This window comes from Paralichthys olivaceus, chromosome 8, assembly GCF_024713975.1.
Source record: "Paralichthys olivaceus isolate ysfri-2021 chromosome 8, ASM2471397v2, whole genome shotgun sequence".
NCBI classification, from domain to species: Eukaryota; Metazoa; Chordata; class Actinopteri; order Pleuronectiformes; family Paralichthyidae; genus Paralichthys; species Paralichthys olivaceus.
Genome location: NC_091100.1, coordinates 18,626,218 through 18,644,160, shown reverse-complemented (window position 1 = coordinate 18,644,160; position 17,943 = coordinate 18,626,218). Strand labels below are relative to the sequence as shown.

Below are 17,943 nucleotides of genomic sequence, written 5' to 3'. Positions count from 1 at the left end.
AGTGTGAAGGAGTGAATGAGATAGAGTGAGTTTTACGCCACATCTCCACTGTGCCGGGATAAAAACCTTTATTGATTTCTTAACAGATTAAGAGAGAGATTTGGGAATCACATATGACATGTATTTACAATAGGTTGATATATTCAGTAGAGCTCCTGTGCCTCATCGCCTCCATCCATCAGGTCGCACATGGTGTCCACCAGGTCTTCCATCAGAGCATAAACCTGCCAGATAGATTTATACATCAGATACATTGGAGTAGAAAACAGTGGTCCCTCTGTGAGATGGAGTTTCACTTCCATAAAGATCGAGGACGATTCACTCGAGGCAGATTGAAAAAATGTGGGAATTTAAGCAGCAGAAGCGAAAACATTCCAACTGTTAATCCCAGTATGGTTAAGTTAAAGCTCCAAACACAGATGCCTGCATTTCCCACAATGCAACAGGACAGTGGGTGTTTGACTCACTGGACAATGAAGAAAGGCAAAACTAAATGAAACAGAGGCCAGGATATCCCAACTTTAAATCTCTGTCTGGTTCAACCTTCAAAAACAAAGAATCCTATCTTTTCCACAATGAAACCAGATGGTGTCGTCCATTAGATTAATGAAGAAAGGTCAATATTACAGCAGATTCCAACTTTTTTTTTTTTTTAGTATTGGTTGAGCTGTTACCCAACCTAGTAAATACCCACATCTTATAAACATTACACCTCAATTAATACTCCAGGCTGGGGTATTTGTGTAACAGGTAAAGACAGGTAAAAATATACCTGTGTAAGTTCACGGTTAACAATGAACGAAACATTGTCGGATAGCGGCTAAGAACGTAAGTGTATATTTCTCAAGAAATCAGAAATTAAAACAAATTAAAGCAGTGTTCCTAACATTTAAATCAGCTTATATAAAGTAAAGTCGAGGATGGGTTTCATTGTGGAAGCCTATGACACGACCTATGACCCCTTCACTCCTGCTCAAATAAGAGAAGATAAAAAAAGATATGATTAAACTTTATTGATCCACACACCAGGGAAATTCAGTAATAGTAGAAATTCAGTAGGAAATAACTGTCACTACTGACAGCGAGCAACCTTGTACATCAAAATGGATCCCATTCAGACAAAAATAGCCAGTGGTGAAAAGTATTAGCTTTTTATCGCCACATGCTGGACACGTTGTCACTGAGGAAGCACACTGACAGCTGCAGCAATACAGGTGCTGCTACAATTTAACGATATTTTTCCAAGAACAAAACTCAACCACCATAACAGGAGGACAAGGTGGCCATGACCTAATTGATGAAAGTGACTGTGTATGTAACGTGTGTTTCATCCAGTGAGGGGTTTGCTTGTGGGACATATGTTAACGTTTGCAGATTTGACTTTGAGATAATTGTGGGTTGTGGGTGGGGTCCGGTACGGAGCTTTGCAGATGCAGGCGGGTTTGCAAAATGTACCTACGTGTGACTCTTACCCAGGTCATCTGTTAAAGATTCAAGCCCCGACAACATCATCAGTTATTTTGCCAAACTTAAGTGCAGCAGTTGAGTCCTCATGATGAGTAAACTATATTTTACTGTGTGGGAGTGCCCCTTTAAAATAATATTATGGGATAAATAATTCACAAATGATTAAAGGACTGACCTTTTGGTGCAGGAGCCTGGTGTAAATCTTCATCATCTTTGGCTCCACATCACCAGGAAGTTGCTGAATGTTGCTCTCTGGACTGGTTTCAGTCAGTGACACAGACTCCTCCTCTTGCTTTTCCTTGCTGCGCTTTCCCACTTCTTCTCTTCTTTTCCCCTTCTTTTTGCTCTCCTTTGTTCACAACACAGACAGACAGAGGACATATAGTTTACTGGAGAATGATCATGACGTGTTGTATTGATTGTGCAGGATGATCAAATGACCAAAATGAGTCGGCTGTTGAGTGTTTGGGAACATCCTGCATGATCAAAAAGTACCTCCCACATGTTTGATGGTGTATGATATACTGCATGTACTGTACTGTATGAGTTAACATATAGCTAGTCGTGTGTGTGTGTGTGTGTGGAGCACAGATGGCTTGGACCAGTCCAGGTCCAATTAATTGACACCCTGGGCGCACATTTGGAGAGCAGGTGCACATTTTCACACCGTGTTCTGTTGCGATGGTGATCTGAGAGTAATAGGCTGTACCTGACCTATGACTCAATGTTAAAGCGCCACACGAAGAAGAAAATCACTGAGCAAACTACACAGAAAGGATTGTGATATATTTTTAACGGCTCACAATTCAGACATGAACCATTTTAAGAGAGATTTAAGGTCCTGGCAGGGGCGGATCCAGGCCCCAGCTGAAATCTGATTGGCCCCTTTAATATAATGGCCACCAAGCAATGCTAACAATAAATATGACATTTTTTAAGAATTTTAATTTTTAAGGGTTTTTGAGGTAAGATAGGATGATCCTTTATTCTTCCCACAATAGGGAAAGTACACGATATGCTTGAACAAGGACCAATTTAAAATATATTCATTGTAATAAAGTACAAAGAATTACATAAATGTTCACTTAAATGAATCAGTAATTGTGCATGGATTTTGGATATGTAATTGGCTCCTATGTGTAAAATGGCCACTGATTTAGAAATATCCTAGATCCACCACTGGGTCGTGCATGGCCAGATTTTCACCCACAATATTATTTATGTGGGAACCAACTGAGCTACAGGACACAATATCTCATCATCTATGTCTGAGCAACACAGGCAGCAACCTTGTTGACATTCTCAGTCTCTGTTCTGGCAAACAAAACTTTATATCTGTGAACAGAATGATGAGAACTAGCTGGGTATAATGAGGATGGGTGCATGGTGATGGCTAAGTAGCATCTGCATGGTGATGGCTAAGTAGCATCTGATTGCTTGTTGTCTGATCTGAGCAGTCAGTATTGAGGAATGGCTCATTTTAATACAGCAAATCAGATGTAAGCATATAATATAATTTATGCATCATGGTGTATTTGAGAAATCATTTCCAAAAACCAGCCTACACAATATGTAATAATACTGCAGATCTTTGAGGCCGTAGGTGGACGAGTTGTGTGGAGACAAAATAGCAGGTAAGTGAATGATGAACAACAACTTGTTTGAAGTGGTGCAGGTGAGTCATGGTTGGATCAACTGAGAGGCAGCTCAAGTGATGTGTTATGTCTTCATACTTTATTCACACAACTCATTAAAATGAATTAAAGGGAATCTGCTGCCACTCAGTGGAAAACATTTAATGATAAATAATTTTCCATCTCTGTGTTGATGAAGATAAGACAACATAATTTAAAGTTGATCCCATGGTGGGGAAAGTCACAGCAGCAGATTGTCAGAGGACGGTAGATATGCGAACATGTTATTTATAGAGATACGTACTTGAGTAAAGTGCAGTGGCACAGGATGATTGTATGAGGATGTATGCTGCATATTTCATTATGTATGCCTATGTAATTATTTTATAGGTATATAGACAGGTATGCTGTACAATCACAGTAGCATATTAAATAGTTTTATACAATATATATAGACATATAAAGATGAAGGCTAGTCAGCTGGACATGCACACATAAATATTTTCCCCTCACCTCCACTGATTTTTCAGTTGACTTGGTGTCATCATTTAATTTGGATCTCGACTCTATCCTCTTCTCTTTTGCAGCCTCTTCTCTCTTTTTCTCACTCTTCTCATCTTTGCTCAAATCATCAGCATCTGTGATGGAATAACAGTAATAAACTGCATGACTTCACCATATGTCTGAGGGAAAGTGTGCAAGTCTCACCAGCATCAGAGATGGGCGACCCCTCCTGTTTATCCATCCATGTCTGTGTCTCGGGGAGGCCCAGCTGGTTTCTGAGCCACATGGCCTCACCTGCCATCAAGTCCAAGAGTCTCCTCCACAGCTGCTGTCTACAGGGGGCACCACACACAAGCATATTACATGATACTGTACAGGTGTGGGATGACATGAAAGTGGAACACGTGTCTATTCCTCACCCTATTGCTGCTGCTGTTAGAAGGCGGTGATTCAGTTCAGTGGGTTCAGAAAGCTGCAGAAGCAGAGAGTTGAGCTGAGCCAAGCTTTTTTCTCTGGTGTCCTGAGATGACTCTTGTTCAGGCAGAGACAGCACAGCCTTAAGTACAGGAACAAATGAACAGATGTATGGTGATAGATGGAGTTCATATTGAAAGAGCAGACTTTTTGGGTGTCATAGTGGATGAAAAACTCACTTTGAAGACACATAGAATATATAAAGAGGAAAGTGAGCTTAAGTCTGTAAAAAGCAGGACTGTAAAAAGCAAAGAACACTTTAGATGTTGCCTCACTTCACTTATTCTTTGATATTTTGTTTAATATCAAGAGGAAAATCAGCAAAGGGATGGCCTTCTGTATTCATATTATTTATCTTATGTTATGTCCTGCTCGTTTTCGATTATAGAATGTGCACATTTTGTTTTGTTGTTAGATTACACTGAAATGTGCTAAACAATACCAAACTAAACTAATGTTAGATCTTATTTTCAGCACATTGGTATGACATTGTATGGAAAGTGCATTATAAGGGCTTATATCCTTGACTCAACTTGCTAAATTTCCAGTGACAGGTCGTTTTTTTGTGCAGACCAAGTGTTTTTATGAACCACATCACAACATATTGTTTTCTACCCTTCGAAGAATATGAACAGAGAGATCCCAGGTGTGTCCTGGATTGACTTCTTCCCACAGTCTCTTGAGGTCCTCCACTGGCTGATGATAGTACTGCAACTAAAACCATAAATAGAGTTCATCAGAAATACTTTATAAATCCTCGGAGGGAAATTCCAAAAGTCAATGTGGAGAAGCAGCATATGTCAGGAATATGTACATGTTAATACAAGACTCCCATGAACAGACATTACTGTCGTGCTACAAGAGTTAATGATGTTGAGAAAGCCATTGTATTTCAATATCCATGTGTAGTTACACTTTCCAATGTTTCCCATCATTAGCTCAGGAAACTTTTAATACAGACATGCTTTGTAAATCTATTCATCTATCTGCTCTATAGAAAACTCTGTACAGAGAAACATTAAGTACCATAGGTACATGAAATTGAACCCTGCTGAGGCCCTAAAGAGGAGGTGTAAGAGCAACTAATATACAATTCTTTATGGATATAGTGTGTCTACTGTAGGATTTACCTTTGGGTTTCTGTTTAGAAACCTTTGCTCTTCAGTGATGTAGAGCTCTGCAGGAGAGCTGGGTCTCTGTTGGGTGTGGACACCTTGTAGCATCTTGTACACCATGGACCGACACATTTTCACCATGACGATATTTTCCAGCTTTGTCTGCTCATGAACACACAACAGACATATAATAGAGCATATTGTTTTCTGTTAAAGAACACCTTTGTGCCATTTGTCTTTCTTTTTACTTATTTGTAAAACTACCTCCATGAAATTCCTCTGGTCTGCCGTTTTGTCCTGGTAAAGAGCCACTCCCCTTAATGTGACCTGCATGGAGGCTCCTTGAAGCAGCACAGGGTGAGTGTTGAGTTGCCATACCTCCGTATCGATTCCTGGCTTTTCTGACTTGAATATAAACTCCACACGCTGGATGTCACCTGGTAGAATCATACCTGGGTGGGAGTGGAAGCAAAATGGAAAGCACAAAGACAGTTTCAGCAGTGGGTGGATGTCATGACAGGCTGATACATTGGCAAACAGTGTATGGTGCATGGAGGTGGGAGCAGGTGTCTGAATTTGTTTGTGTGTACCAGAGGATGAATTGAAGTAGAAGTGCCGGCTCTTTGTTTGTGTTCGCAGGTTAGGAAAGCTGTTCTGCCTGGGAAGCTGCTGCCAGCTGTAGAAAATGGCCGTGGTGCCCTCATTGTGCATCTCCAAATGTGAACAGGCTCTTTCTCCAGTCAGGGCTTCAAACATTATTGTGGCACTGATTCCTACTTCTCCCTGATCAACGAGTGTTGGAAAATACAGGTTGACTAAAGACTCAAAGAAAAAGCTGTACAGCAGAGTCAGAAATAATATTTTCTATGTTTTTTCACTAGTACGGTGTCAGTTCTATATCAGTTGTAGAGACGGTGATGTTTCCCAGCTGCTGCTGCTACAGAGCTGGTCACCTGTTCAAAGTTTGTATTGAACATATCATGTGTCCAAATCATCCCAAATTCAACACTGCTCTTTCCAAGTTTGAAGAAGATAAGATTCGAGATGAGATGATTCAAGATAACGGTTCTCTAAGTATGCAAGCAAAATATAGACAGACAGAGATTTCTGGAATTATTAGATAGATACAATAGATCCAATCAATCTCAGTTGCGTCTTCCTTGATGTGCTCCTGATCGATGTCAAGATCCTGTCAACAAAACCAAACACTTCCTAATGTTTTCTTTGATTCACAGTCAAAGCCGAAAGGGGTTTTCAATCATTAGGGCTGAGTTGTATTCATGGTGGCTTAACATTGCTACAGAAAAAAACAGGAAAAGTAAAATGCTAACATGACTCCTGCTGTACTCAAAGCCTGTCTTTAACAAAGGTCTGCTTCTCTCGCCACCAAAGTCAATAAAGGCCCCAACCGCTATTTGAGAGATCACAGTAGTTGTGGTTTAGTTTAAATCAATACACACAGACCGGTTCACTGTGTAAAGACCAGTCTGTACCTGGTTAGTGGCAGAGATTCCAGTCCACGTTGCAAGCTGGCCACAGAACCTCAAGGCAGGACCGAGCAGAACATCTGACCGAGCTTCATCACTCTGCGCCAGTGGATCACTGTTAAAGACGACAATATCACTCAGACTAGGACCACAATAAAATGAATTTTAAAAAGGCTGTTTGCTTCCACACAACAAGTAGTTTTAGTAAAGATCAGAACAATTAAAATACATCTGGGAAGGAGTAGGACGGACAAAGCTAAGCAGAAAAAAGTCCTTACTACATGGGTGTGATGTGGTCTGACAAAATGAACAGATAAATTCATGTTAATGACAGCAGCTGATCTGATCTGACACTTTCACATTTAAAATGAGACTGACATTCAGCATATACCTTTACCAAGATCCAACAGCTGTCCCCTAAATAAAAATAAGCTGCATCAAATTTCACACACTCAAAATCAGTTTCCTTAATGTCTCTTTTTTTAAAAATACGTGTGAGAGTGTGAAAAAAAACTCCTGGATTTGCCTCCTGATCCTGATCTGCCATAAAATGTAACAAGTTCTTCCCTGACCAATACCACATCCTTCAACCAAGTGTCGTGGAAATCCATTCAGTTGTTTTTGTGTAATCTTGCTGACAACAAACAAACATAACAAAGGAGATAGGAGGTAATGACTGATCACAGAGTTAAGTTTTCTTCTTAACTAAATATAATGTAAAGCAGATGTACCCCCACATAGCCCCGACCCTCACACCATTGTTCGCAAAAGCTCCTTTTACCCGTACACCCTAAAAAAACGGCAGAGCAGATTTATAGGATTCATATACTCTGGAGGTGGTTTTAGAAATGCCCTGAATTTGGGAGAAAAATATAAAAACTGTTTTAGTCTTGACGGCCAGGAAGGGAAAGAAGGTGTTCTACAAACTGCACCAGCTTAATGTAGAGTCTGCAGGTTTTTAAATAAGATGAACTTGTCATAAGATGAATTCGAATAGTTATTTTCATTCTTTTCTTGAATGTAGCTCAGTCCAGGAAGCTTCCCTAAATTTAATGTTATGTCGTAGCATAAAGACGTCTCTACAATACATTATCATTACTATTATTATCATTGTTGATATTATTATAATTTTCATTATAATCTAAGAGCATATCTAGGCTGCTTAGATAAAAGACTAGTCTGCTGTCCAATATTTACTTGTGATAAAAGCAGTTTGGATGACATATGTAGCAGCTGACTCAATTGATAAGTTGATTGCAACATCAAATAATTTACATCATTAACACTGACTGTGTTTCTTAGTGTCTTTGAAATAGGGATGGCTTTGTCGGTTTGATCTGATCATATCATATCACCAGTTTATTTTTTCTTACAAGTTCTCCTTCTTCTCCTCCTTGTGCTCCTCCTCCTTCTCACGTTCCCTCTCCAGTGAGGGACTACGACACCCCGTGACGAATGGCTCGCCAAAGCCGATCACCTCCAGTCCACTGATGTCCTGTAATCAGAGACACAGAGGAGTTGGTTTTCCAGGACAAGGTCAGCATGCTTCCTTTCAACATTGTGGATCCTATTATAATAATACCCGACGTCCTCTTCAGTCCAGTCTCAAAAGATAAATGTTCTGTCCACTCACATACAGAAAGTACAGAGGGAGAGGGCAAAATTAGGCATCTGATAGGAGGATGAGGAGTGGTGGAACACACTGTCCATTTACCAATGGCAAAGTGAAAGCTTAGGTGTACTTACACTCCCCTTCATCCTGAAACATTTACATTTGTTCTTTACTTAGTTCTAACTGTATGTCCAGCAGAGCACTATCTCTATATTGTTGTGTGGAAAGGTTCTGAGTGAAGTTAACAAGCAGCCTTTTTAACAGAAGAGGGTTTACCAAAAACATGATGTGAATAAATCAAAATGTTTATCTGGGCTCATGGATAGAACAGAGCTGTTGCTAATGTTTTCAGAAAACTGTTAATGTGGCTCAGTCTTGAAATGCCCACTCGCTTTCAAGCTCTATCTTGTAATGGACGTGAATTTCATTTAAACTCCATCCATTTTATTTGTTTCAAACATTTGTTCACTGAAAACTCTACAAAAGTATGTTTTGAGCACATTAAGTACAATGATACATGAAAATAAAGACTAGTGTGCTCTCAATGCAGGCGGCATTAGCACTGATGCCTCACAGTGAAAAGGTTCCCAGTTTGAATCCTGGTTCAGTCCAAGTTTGCTTGGATCTTATCTCTCACTCACTAATTAGATTTTAACCTTGGTTTTACTTTTTGTCACTCTTGTGTTGACATGTGATGTACAGTGTATAGTGTCTATGCCCCTTAAACTTTAACCTTGGTTTTACTTAAATTATTCATGTGTTTATTTATGATGTATTAGATGGTGTTATTGGATGTTTAGAAAGGCACTGTGAAATAAAGTATGAAATATGACTAGAAATATTCAACCAATCAGAAATCAAGGCTATTATTGGTCTAGTTGAGCTAATTACAATGAAACTGCTTATTAGTTTGAGCAAAAATGCTTTGCAACTGTTTTTCTGATGTACGGTACGGTCGGAACAAACAACACCTGTACCTTTCCGATGAGGAACACTTGGGTCCTTCTGACTGTGGCTAGTCAGAATGTCTGCTGTGAAAAAGGCCCTAACAAATCCATTCATCTATTGTGTCGCTCAAATTTTTCTGGATTTCTAAATTAAACTTCCTTTCCCACTTTTGTTTTGTCCCTTAGCGTCCCCTCCCTGTCCCCCCCGTTCTCCCTCTTTGCACGTATGTCACGAAGCCATGAGCGATCTGACAGGACGATCTGTCTCTGTCTGTGTATCAGAAGGTACTTCAAACCTGTAATTGCCTCAGCATCACATTAACCACCAGCATGACAGAACACACTGCAACCATTTTCTGTTTTTTCACTGGGACAGACGTGTCTTTGTGTGGGTTTGAAAGTGCGAAAGAGTGAAGAAAATCCAGTGACAAATTAAGATGAAATTTGAATAAACCTCCCCAGAACCAACATCTATTACTTTGTGTGTTAACTGCGTTAAATGGGAACTGGCTGTGCAAAGAAGTGCACATCTGTGTTTATTTGTGTTTAAGTGTTTATCCCAGAACCTCCTGCCCATGCTAATGAAGTCTTTGTAATTCAGAAACAGCAGTGAGGCAGGTTCTGTCCCTTTTCTCGGGCTCCAGTACGCCACTGGTCCCAAACACCCTACTCTATGAATGGACACGCTCCAGATTTCATAACTGTACCATCTCTAGGTCGGCATGTATGTGAAAAGGCACGAGTGTTTATGAAACAGCTGCAGAGCTTAATCAATCTCATAATGTGTCTGTGTTATAGATGCAAATTTTTCAAGCAATGAAATATATCATAGAAGTATGTGAACATTTTGCTTGTGTATCTAGTGTGTGTATACGCCTACACACGCACGTGCCTGTGTGTGTTTGTGTGGGTGCACATGTGCGTAAGCTTGTTTCACTGTGTTCTGTAGTTTGTTCCCTGTAGAGAAAACCCAAACCAGTGCGCACAAAGCTGGATGATCACAGGCTGTCTCTGAGAATACAAACTGTTTATGAGCAGCTAGTCCCTCCAGCAGAAAAGACAGAGTGTCCTGAGGGTGTGTTCGGCCTAAATGTGCTGTGTGGTTGGACAACGAGTATGAAGCTGTTTGTTTGATACAAAAACATATACAATCTCGATCAGGCGAATCTCATCTGTGTCAATCTTTAACAAGGGATAGGTAAAGCTGCTTTAAACTCCAAGAAAAAAAGATGATCCTAATAAATCCCTAGGAATTATATAGTTTTCTTCAGCATTTAAGTACTCCAGTAATAAGTGTCTGAATATGAATGGGCACATTACAAACAGTAACCTCTAATAATGATTTCTGCATTCCCTCACGGTTCCAGTTTGCCAAAATGTTAACAACCATAGAACAAACAGTTCTAACAAGAGTGCATACTTCAGCCAAGGCCGAACAGCCCCCCAATGAAACCACATTTAAATTCAATAGATCCAGATTTCTAAATGGATCTGCACCACATTGCACACAAAACTCAGTTCCCTAAACGTCTGATAATTCCCATGATTTCGGAGAAATCAATGAAAATGTAAAAAAACAAAAAACCGCTCTGTCTCATTACGTTACAGTAAGTGAACAAAAATTCCTGAAACCGGAATAGTCTTTACTGATTCTGATGTCCCAGCCCTTCACAAAATTTCATGGAAATAGTTTGAATAGTTTTTGCGTAATTTTACTAAAGATCAGACAAACAAACAGACTGAAACATCCTCCTTGGTGGAGGTAATTACTCCAGAGAGCATGCTGGTGGCAGCAGGCCTCATACCTCTAATGTTGTACACATACACAATACATCCAAGGCTATACTTAAAAATACAGTCCCATAGTTATTGGACTTTTGATGCTATATATATAAATTATACATATATGTTGATGATAAATGTTAAGAATAATGAATGTTTTACAGGCTTCTTAAAGTCCATGTCCTGTAGAAGTTCCCCCAGCTCCTGGTACTGGTGTTGTAGGTATGCACTCTGCTCCCAAGACCGAGAGGCTGGACGTAGATTCTCAGCACATCTTATTCCTAGAGGATGAAAATGTTCCCACAGAAGGGACACAGTCAGTCTTAAGAGTGGCCGAATGCAGGTGTGTATGTGAGTTGTGTGTGTCACCCATTCACACACACATCTATATACTGCAATTGCTCAAGCCAGGGATCCAACCACCAACATTGTGGTTAGTTGATAACCCGCTCTACCTCCAGAGCCACTGTGTGAGTGTGTGTGTGTGTGTGTGTGTGTGTGTGTATCTAAAGCTTTTTACCATCTCTCCCTTTAGAAACTTGTGTGAGAGAGAAAGTAACTTTCTGAATAAGAGGGCCACTGTGTCCTCATCTTCTTTGTTCAGATAAAACCAGTCATCACACAATGTGAAAATTCTAATTTGAACTCTTTTCAAAGTGGTCACATGTGGTTGACACCTTAAGTGTAATTTCATGGAGACATCTGAGACACAAATAAATCTAAGGTGAATGCACAACTAAGGGAACAGGGTTGAAATTGACACTATAGGTAAAGATTGGGACACAGGTCTGTGTGTGTTTGTGTGTGGCCTACCCAATTCCTGTCGTATGCTGCTTGGTTGTCCGATATGTGTGACAGGTTCTCGTCTGCCCTGCTCTGTCTGAGTCAGAGTGGCTGTGATGCCGCTCATTTCGTCCCCATAACGCTGGGGGAGAGTCCAGAACTCATCACCAACACGATAACCCTAAGACATACATGTCAAACGTGTGAGGAAGAACATGGTGACTGAGCTTGAGTGAGTTTAGATAGTAGAGAACTACAGATGGCTAAAGGCACAGCAGAAAAGAGTAGGCAAATGTGTGTCATACATATCTAGAGTGGATAAGCGGCATGACTTGGTTTAGAAATTCCTTTTGCTCCTGGGTTTCTCTGAAATGGTTGTCTTGGTTCATCAGTAACATCTCGACTGGTCTGTGGAGCAAGTCTTGACAGAGTTGAAAAAAGTAGAGTTGTTGATAGAAAAGCATAAGATTCAAGAATATCCAGTTCTTTAATTTGCTACCAATTAGAAACCTGCAGTTGTACTCTGGTTAAAACTGCAATAATGATATGAATACTGCTCTCAAATCAACTCACTGGATAATTGGTCCTGTTGCTGTCTGCGCTGCCTCATATGTGTTTGCCAATTCTGCAGGGCATTACCCTGGATGTTTCTGTGGCCTAACGAGAGCTCACGCTCTTCCTCCACTGCCTTACAGTGATGCCTCCCTTGGATCTCATATGAAGCATCTCTCTGGGAATTTGGTATTTGCTTCACCAACTGGAACAAAGTCAAATTATTTATGTTATATGTGTTGGGTTACAGATTGAGAGCAAAGTACATTTCTTCTGAATTTACCTCTGTCTCCCCTTTGACCTCAAGATAAGTTCTGAAATCCTCTAAACTACCCAGGATGCTGTGTGGAAGAACCATTCCTTGATCATCAAAGCGAAGCCCCTCCAGTCCTTAAAAGCACAGGAGAAGAAATAAACTAACTTTAGCTTGCAAGATGCATATTATGATCAGATTAACATCTCCTTAAGCAACAGGAAATTGTTCAGCAGGTATTACTCTGTATCCCATTATCCACGAGGGCAAAGGAATACAACTTACCTGAGTAGCACAGAGACTGGGAGCCAGCATCCAGCTTCACTGAATGAATTTTACCCACACATGATGTGAGCACTGGATTTTGATGGCCCTTGGGTGGCTTTGGGACATGAAGCTGCAGACATCATCGTAATCAATTACACAATACAATTGCTTTAAAATGAAAGTGCCACACACATTATTCTATTTGGGGAACAGGGTGATTTTTAAAACCAATGTTAAATGCAACAAATTGATGAAGTGGGTTAACTTTATTGAGTTCCTCTGGATCACTGGCCACAGCCTGGATATCCATGAGAGAAGAAGACGACTTCTCGGACCGGTCATCACCAACACTGGAAAACGTCTTGTTCTCTATAGGAGAGGAAAGAAAATGACACTAGTATGGGAATATAGAGTAATTATATGTTACGTTAATCTGGGTACAACAATACTAGAACAATATTTAGTGTAATCCATCTTTGTGTAATCTCTACACACAGATTATAATGAATGAGGTCACCAAACAGTTATCCCCTGATTTTAGCATTTTCAAAAGTGAAGTGAGGTTCTACTTGTGCACAAAGTACATCAGTGTGCACATACACACACATGCAGAGAAAAAGATTACTATGGAACAGTGACATGGTTACGCAATTCTGTTCATTTCTCTTTATCCAGCTGAGCCTGATTGTTGTTTCCATGGCCACAGCAATTATCGGATTTTCTTTGAAAATGTTTTACTTCACTTCCTCTATTTCTTGTCCTTCACACATTTAGTACATCTTTTCAGATAACTGCTTTATCTTTCTAAAAGCAAGAAATGCCGTTGTCCCTCAAGGCATGAAATTGCTGCAGTGCTTTTATAACTCTAGAAATGAATCTATCAAAATCAGATGATACTGACCTACTTTCTGGTTGAGAATGTGTGGCATTTAAGGCAACACATCTCCATCTCCAACTTTATTAAATCAGTGGTGGAATGAAATTAAGTTAAGCTAATTAGGTTTACCCAAGAATTTTACCTCAGTACAATTGAAGATATAAAGTATTCAAAATAATCAAAAGACCCTTTCCACCCTGGATACCACCTATTGAACTTCCTGCCCTGCAGACTGCAGTACAGGTGCAAAAGGATGTGTTTTTAAGGTATTATACGTTTTAACTGCATGCTCTTATTGCAATATTATTTTAAGTGCAATATTATTTTGTGCCCTTTTGTCAGTTTCTGTTTGCACTGTTCAGCTAGCAGTCACATAGTTTTGTTGCATGTTTTTTGTATATTAACAATAAAGGCTTTCTATTCTATTCTGAAGTAATCAAACTTCTATTTAGGCTATTTTTCACTTCTATATTTATTTGATTACTTTGCTGATGAGTTACTGCAGTTTCAGATACATTAGATGGAATATATTTGGATGGATTGTTAAAGGTTGATATCACATAAAACTCCCTAAGATCAAATTCACAAGCTGACCAAGCAGGATAAGAAGTTAAGTTACTCCCAGCTATCAGTTGAAACATTTAAGGTGTGCACACATTAATGCAACAATATAACATACATTCTTGTAAAAAGGGCAATGAGTTCCTTTACTTGGCTACTTTAAGCAGCCTACATCTTTGCTAACACTTTACTTGTACCTGTAAACATTTTAAGCCATAGTACTGTAGTACGCTGTTTCACAGGTACATGAACTCTGAGTTTAGCACAGGTGGAGAAGCTATAGACACAAACTAAAGCTTCGGTTAGAAACAGAGGAGGAACAGAGACACACAGAAGCTTGTAGCTGACCTGAGAGACTCAAAGCTCTGAACTCCGTCTTCTCACTGCGGTTCATTTGGTCTGAGCCTTGAAGCTACACAGCTAATGTAGCGGTAGCAATGCTAACCAAGCTAACTCAGCCCCGGGTAAGTTTGCTCGACTCGTAACCATGGCAACGGGCAACCGTTTGGAGCAACGAGGGAAACGTCATCTCTTTCTCACTTTATTTTTTAAATAACGGAACAATCAACAAAACAAGAGCAACAATGACACACACATAACAAATTAATACATTATATTAAACACACACACAGATAGATAGATAGATAGACAGACAGACAGACAGATAGATAGATATATAGATAGATAGATAGATAGATAGACAGACAGACAGATAGATAGATATATAGATAGACAGACAGACAGATAGATAGATAGATAGATAGATAGATAGATAGATAGATAGACAGACAGACAGATAGATTGATAGATAGATATATAGACAGACAGACAGACAGACAGACAGACAGACAGATAGATAGATAGATAGATAGATAGATAGATAGATAGATAGATAGATAGATAGATAGATAGATAGATAGATAGACAGACAGACAGATAGATAGATAGATAGATAGACAGACAGACAGATAGATAGATAGATAGATATATAGACAGACAGACAGACAGACAGATAGATATATAGACAGACAGACAGACAGACAGACAGAAAGATAGATAGATAGATAGTAAGTTTGTTAGATAGATGACAGACAGACAGACAGACAGACAGACAGACAGACAGACAGACAGACAGAGAGAGAGAGAGAGAGAGAGAGAGAGAGAGAGAGAGAGAGAGAGAGAGAGAGAGAGAGAGGTGTATGTCTATGAAATGTTCTATATATTAGTGCACATGAGGCTGTAACATTATCTGTGATTTAATGGACAGTTAAAGGTATCAAGGGGTCTCAGCAACATGGTAAATCGTGTTCTAACCAAGAGTTAGGTTGTATGCTCCCTTTAAAACATTGTGTTCTGTAGAACACAACAACCTCTTCTGTCAGTCAGAATGACGCGGGTGATGGGGCTGGTGATAGCTTATATAAAGACAGCAGATATCAGCCTCGGCGCCAAACACGAGCAGGAGCAGGTCTAGAAAACGTCAGACCATATTTCTGCCCACTTTGTTGTGCGTAAACCTTCTCACAGTGATGGAAATGACCAGACTCTCCACCGGCGCACCGACCACCGCAGTCCCAGCTGCGCACCAGCTCAGCTGCTCTATAGATGCTTCCCAGTTTCATGGTAATATGGACGGACAGTGCGCCGGCTCCTCCAAAGTCATGGCTTACAAAAACGCATCGCAGCACCTGAGTTCATCGGGGATTAAAGCGGGTTTGGGGATTCTTAAAGCGGTCACGTCTCAGTGGAAACAGGAGAAGAAAACGCGCTCGGGGACAGCCGTGAGGCAGCTGTCCACTGCCAACAGCAGCCACCCCCACAAGAGATCCCCACTGGATCAGCTGGCAGCTCTGGTTCTCCAAGGTCAAACATGGCATCGTCAGATCGGCCAAGAGCACCGACAGGTCGCCCTTTGCTCCACCAAGCCGCAGAACTGTAAGCGCATCGTGGTTCTCGGTGCGCCACGGGTTGGCAAGACTTCCATCTTGAGAAGATACCTTCGGGACGGATTTGTGGAAGAGTACAATCCAACCTCAGAGGATTTCCACAGGAAACTGTTTCGTATCCGCGGGGAGACCTACCAAATTGACGTCTTAGACGCGTCCAGGGAAAGGGACTTCCCGGCCAAGCGGCGGCTGTCCATCCTCACTGGTGCGTATTGGCTCATAATCTCTCTCCTGCAAAACTATATCATTATTATCAGTTTTTATTTGGTTAAAAGAGAAGAATGAGGGCTGATTCGTTCCTGGAGAATGTATAGATGTTGGTGGCTAAATTTAAACCTCAGGGATATAATTGATTTGTTGTTGTTTTCATTTTTGCAGGAGACATCTTTCTTCTAGTATTCAGTGTAGATGACCGGAGCTCTTTTGAAGAGGTGTGCGTCCTGCGAAGGGAGATCCTCGCTGCTAAATCCAAACTCACCAAGTCCTCGGTGCCAGAGCTGTGCGCACAGCCGCAGGTTCCCCTGCTGGTGTGCGCCAACAAGGTGGATCTCCAGGGGTCTGAGAGAGCGATACCAAAGTCAGAGGTGCTCCAAGCCCTCGGCGATGACTGTGTCTTATTTGAAACGTCAGCGAAGGACAGCACTAATCTAGAGAAAGTCTTCGAGACTCTGGCAAAGCGTGGCGGGCTTCCCACCGAAACCGGCCCGTCTCAGCACAGAAAAGTTTCCCTTCGTTCGTACCAGGCGATGCGGACTGGCCGTGCGATGGGGAGGGGGAGCCAGGCGCCAGGGCGCGACGACCCTTGCGGGGCCCTGCACCCGCTTGCTCGTCGGCCGAGTTTTAGCACTGATCTCCGGCAAGTGATTGGGCCGCATACGGCAAGAAAATCCGGCAAAGCACTGGAAAGGTGTCAGATTCAATGAGAGACACGCGAGAAACAAATAAAGCACCAATACTTACTTAAATATGAATTGTGTTATCGTTGTGTAATGACATGGACTTGAGATGCATTTTTCAAAATAAAACCTTGAATAGTATAGTATAGTGCTCTATCCTTTTGCATATAATATCTATCTATCTATCCAACTATCTGTCTGTCCATCCATCTATCTATCTATCTATCTATCTATCTATCTATCTATCTATCTATCTATCTATCTATCTATCTATCTATCTATCCATCTACCCATCTGTCTATCTATATAAGAATGTTGGATGTTAAGTCAAGAACTTTATTGTTTAATTTTATTTAGAAATCTACCTCTCTCCCACACTCCATCTTTCTGTGTGTGTGTGTGAGAGAGAGAGAAAGAGATGCTGGACTCTTGATCAGGAGTCCACAGCCTGAATCCCACACATTCTGAATAACCAGCTCAAAGATGTGCTTTCCTGTTGGCATATACCTTCCCATCCTACACTATACTCTATAAATGTCTTCTCATGTAGGCCCGTCACACAGTGGACTCCTCAACTCTGAATTCTCATGAATAGATGTCCTTGATCATTGTCAGCTCATTCTAAAGACACCTCTTGCATTGTCTCTATGAGGTCTGATCTCCCGAAGTGGAGCAGGGTGATAACAAAGACATGAATGGGATTAACCCAACAATATAATGGCTTAATGTTCATAACAAAGCTATCTTGCAACCATTTACCTCTTTGCAGTGATTATGTGTGGGCTG

At 40.7% G+C, this 17,943-nt stretch overlaps 2 protein-coding genes across 2 annotated transcripts; one reads left to right on the top strand and one right to left on the bottom strand.

Moving 5' to 3' along the window:
* Nucleotides 1-49: 49 nt before the first annotated feature.
* mycbpap (mycbp associated protein) lies at nt 50-14,845 on the bottom strand. Its single transcript, XM_069530561.1, has 19 exons — nt 14,664-14,845; nt 13,143-13,246; nt 12,896-13,007; nt 12,641-12,747; nt 12,379-12,562; nt 12,111-12,226; nt 11,836-11,986; nt 11,185-11,303; nt 8,055-8,176; nt 6,688-6,796; nt 5,785-5,977; nt 5,459-5,646; nt 5,210-5,356; nt 4,695-4,793; nt 4,025-4,161; nt 3,810-3,937; nt 3,615-3,739; nt 1,643-1,816; nt 50-224 (listed from the first exon to the last, which is right to left on the bottom strand). Exons 1-19 carry the CDS (start codon nt 14,707-14,709, stop codon nt 144-146), a joined length of 2,442 nt encoding a protein of 813 aa, XP_069386662.1. The 5' UTR covers nt 14,710-14,845; the 3' UTR covers nt 50-143.
* Nucleotides 14,846-15,702: 857 nt separating this feature from the next.
* rasd2b (RASD family member 2b) lies at nt 15,703-17,226 on the top strand. The gene is made up of 2 exons (XM_020084009.2): nt 15,703-16,466; nt 16,640-17,226. Exons 1-2 carry the CDS (start codon nt 15,845-15,847, stop codon nt 17,182-17,184), a joined length of 1,167 nt encoding a protein of 388 aa, XP_019939568.2. The 5' UTR covers nt 15,703-15,844; the 3' UTR covers nt 17,185-17,226.
* Nucleotides 17,227-17,943: the final 717 nt, after the last annotated feature.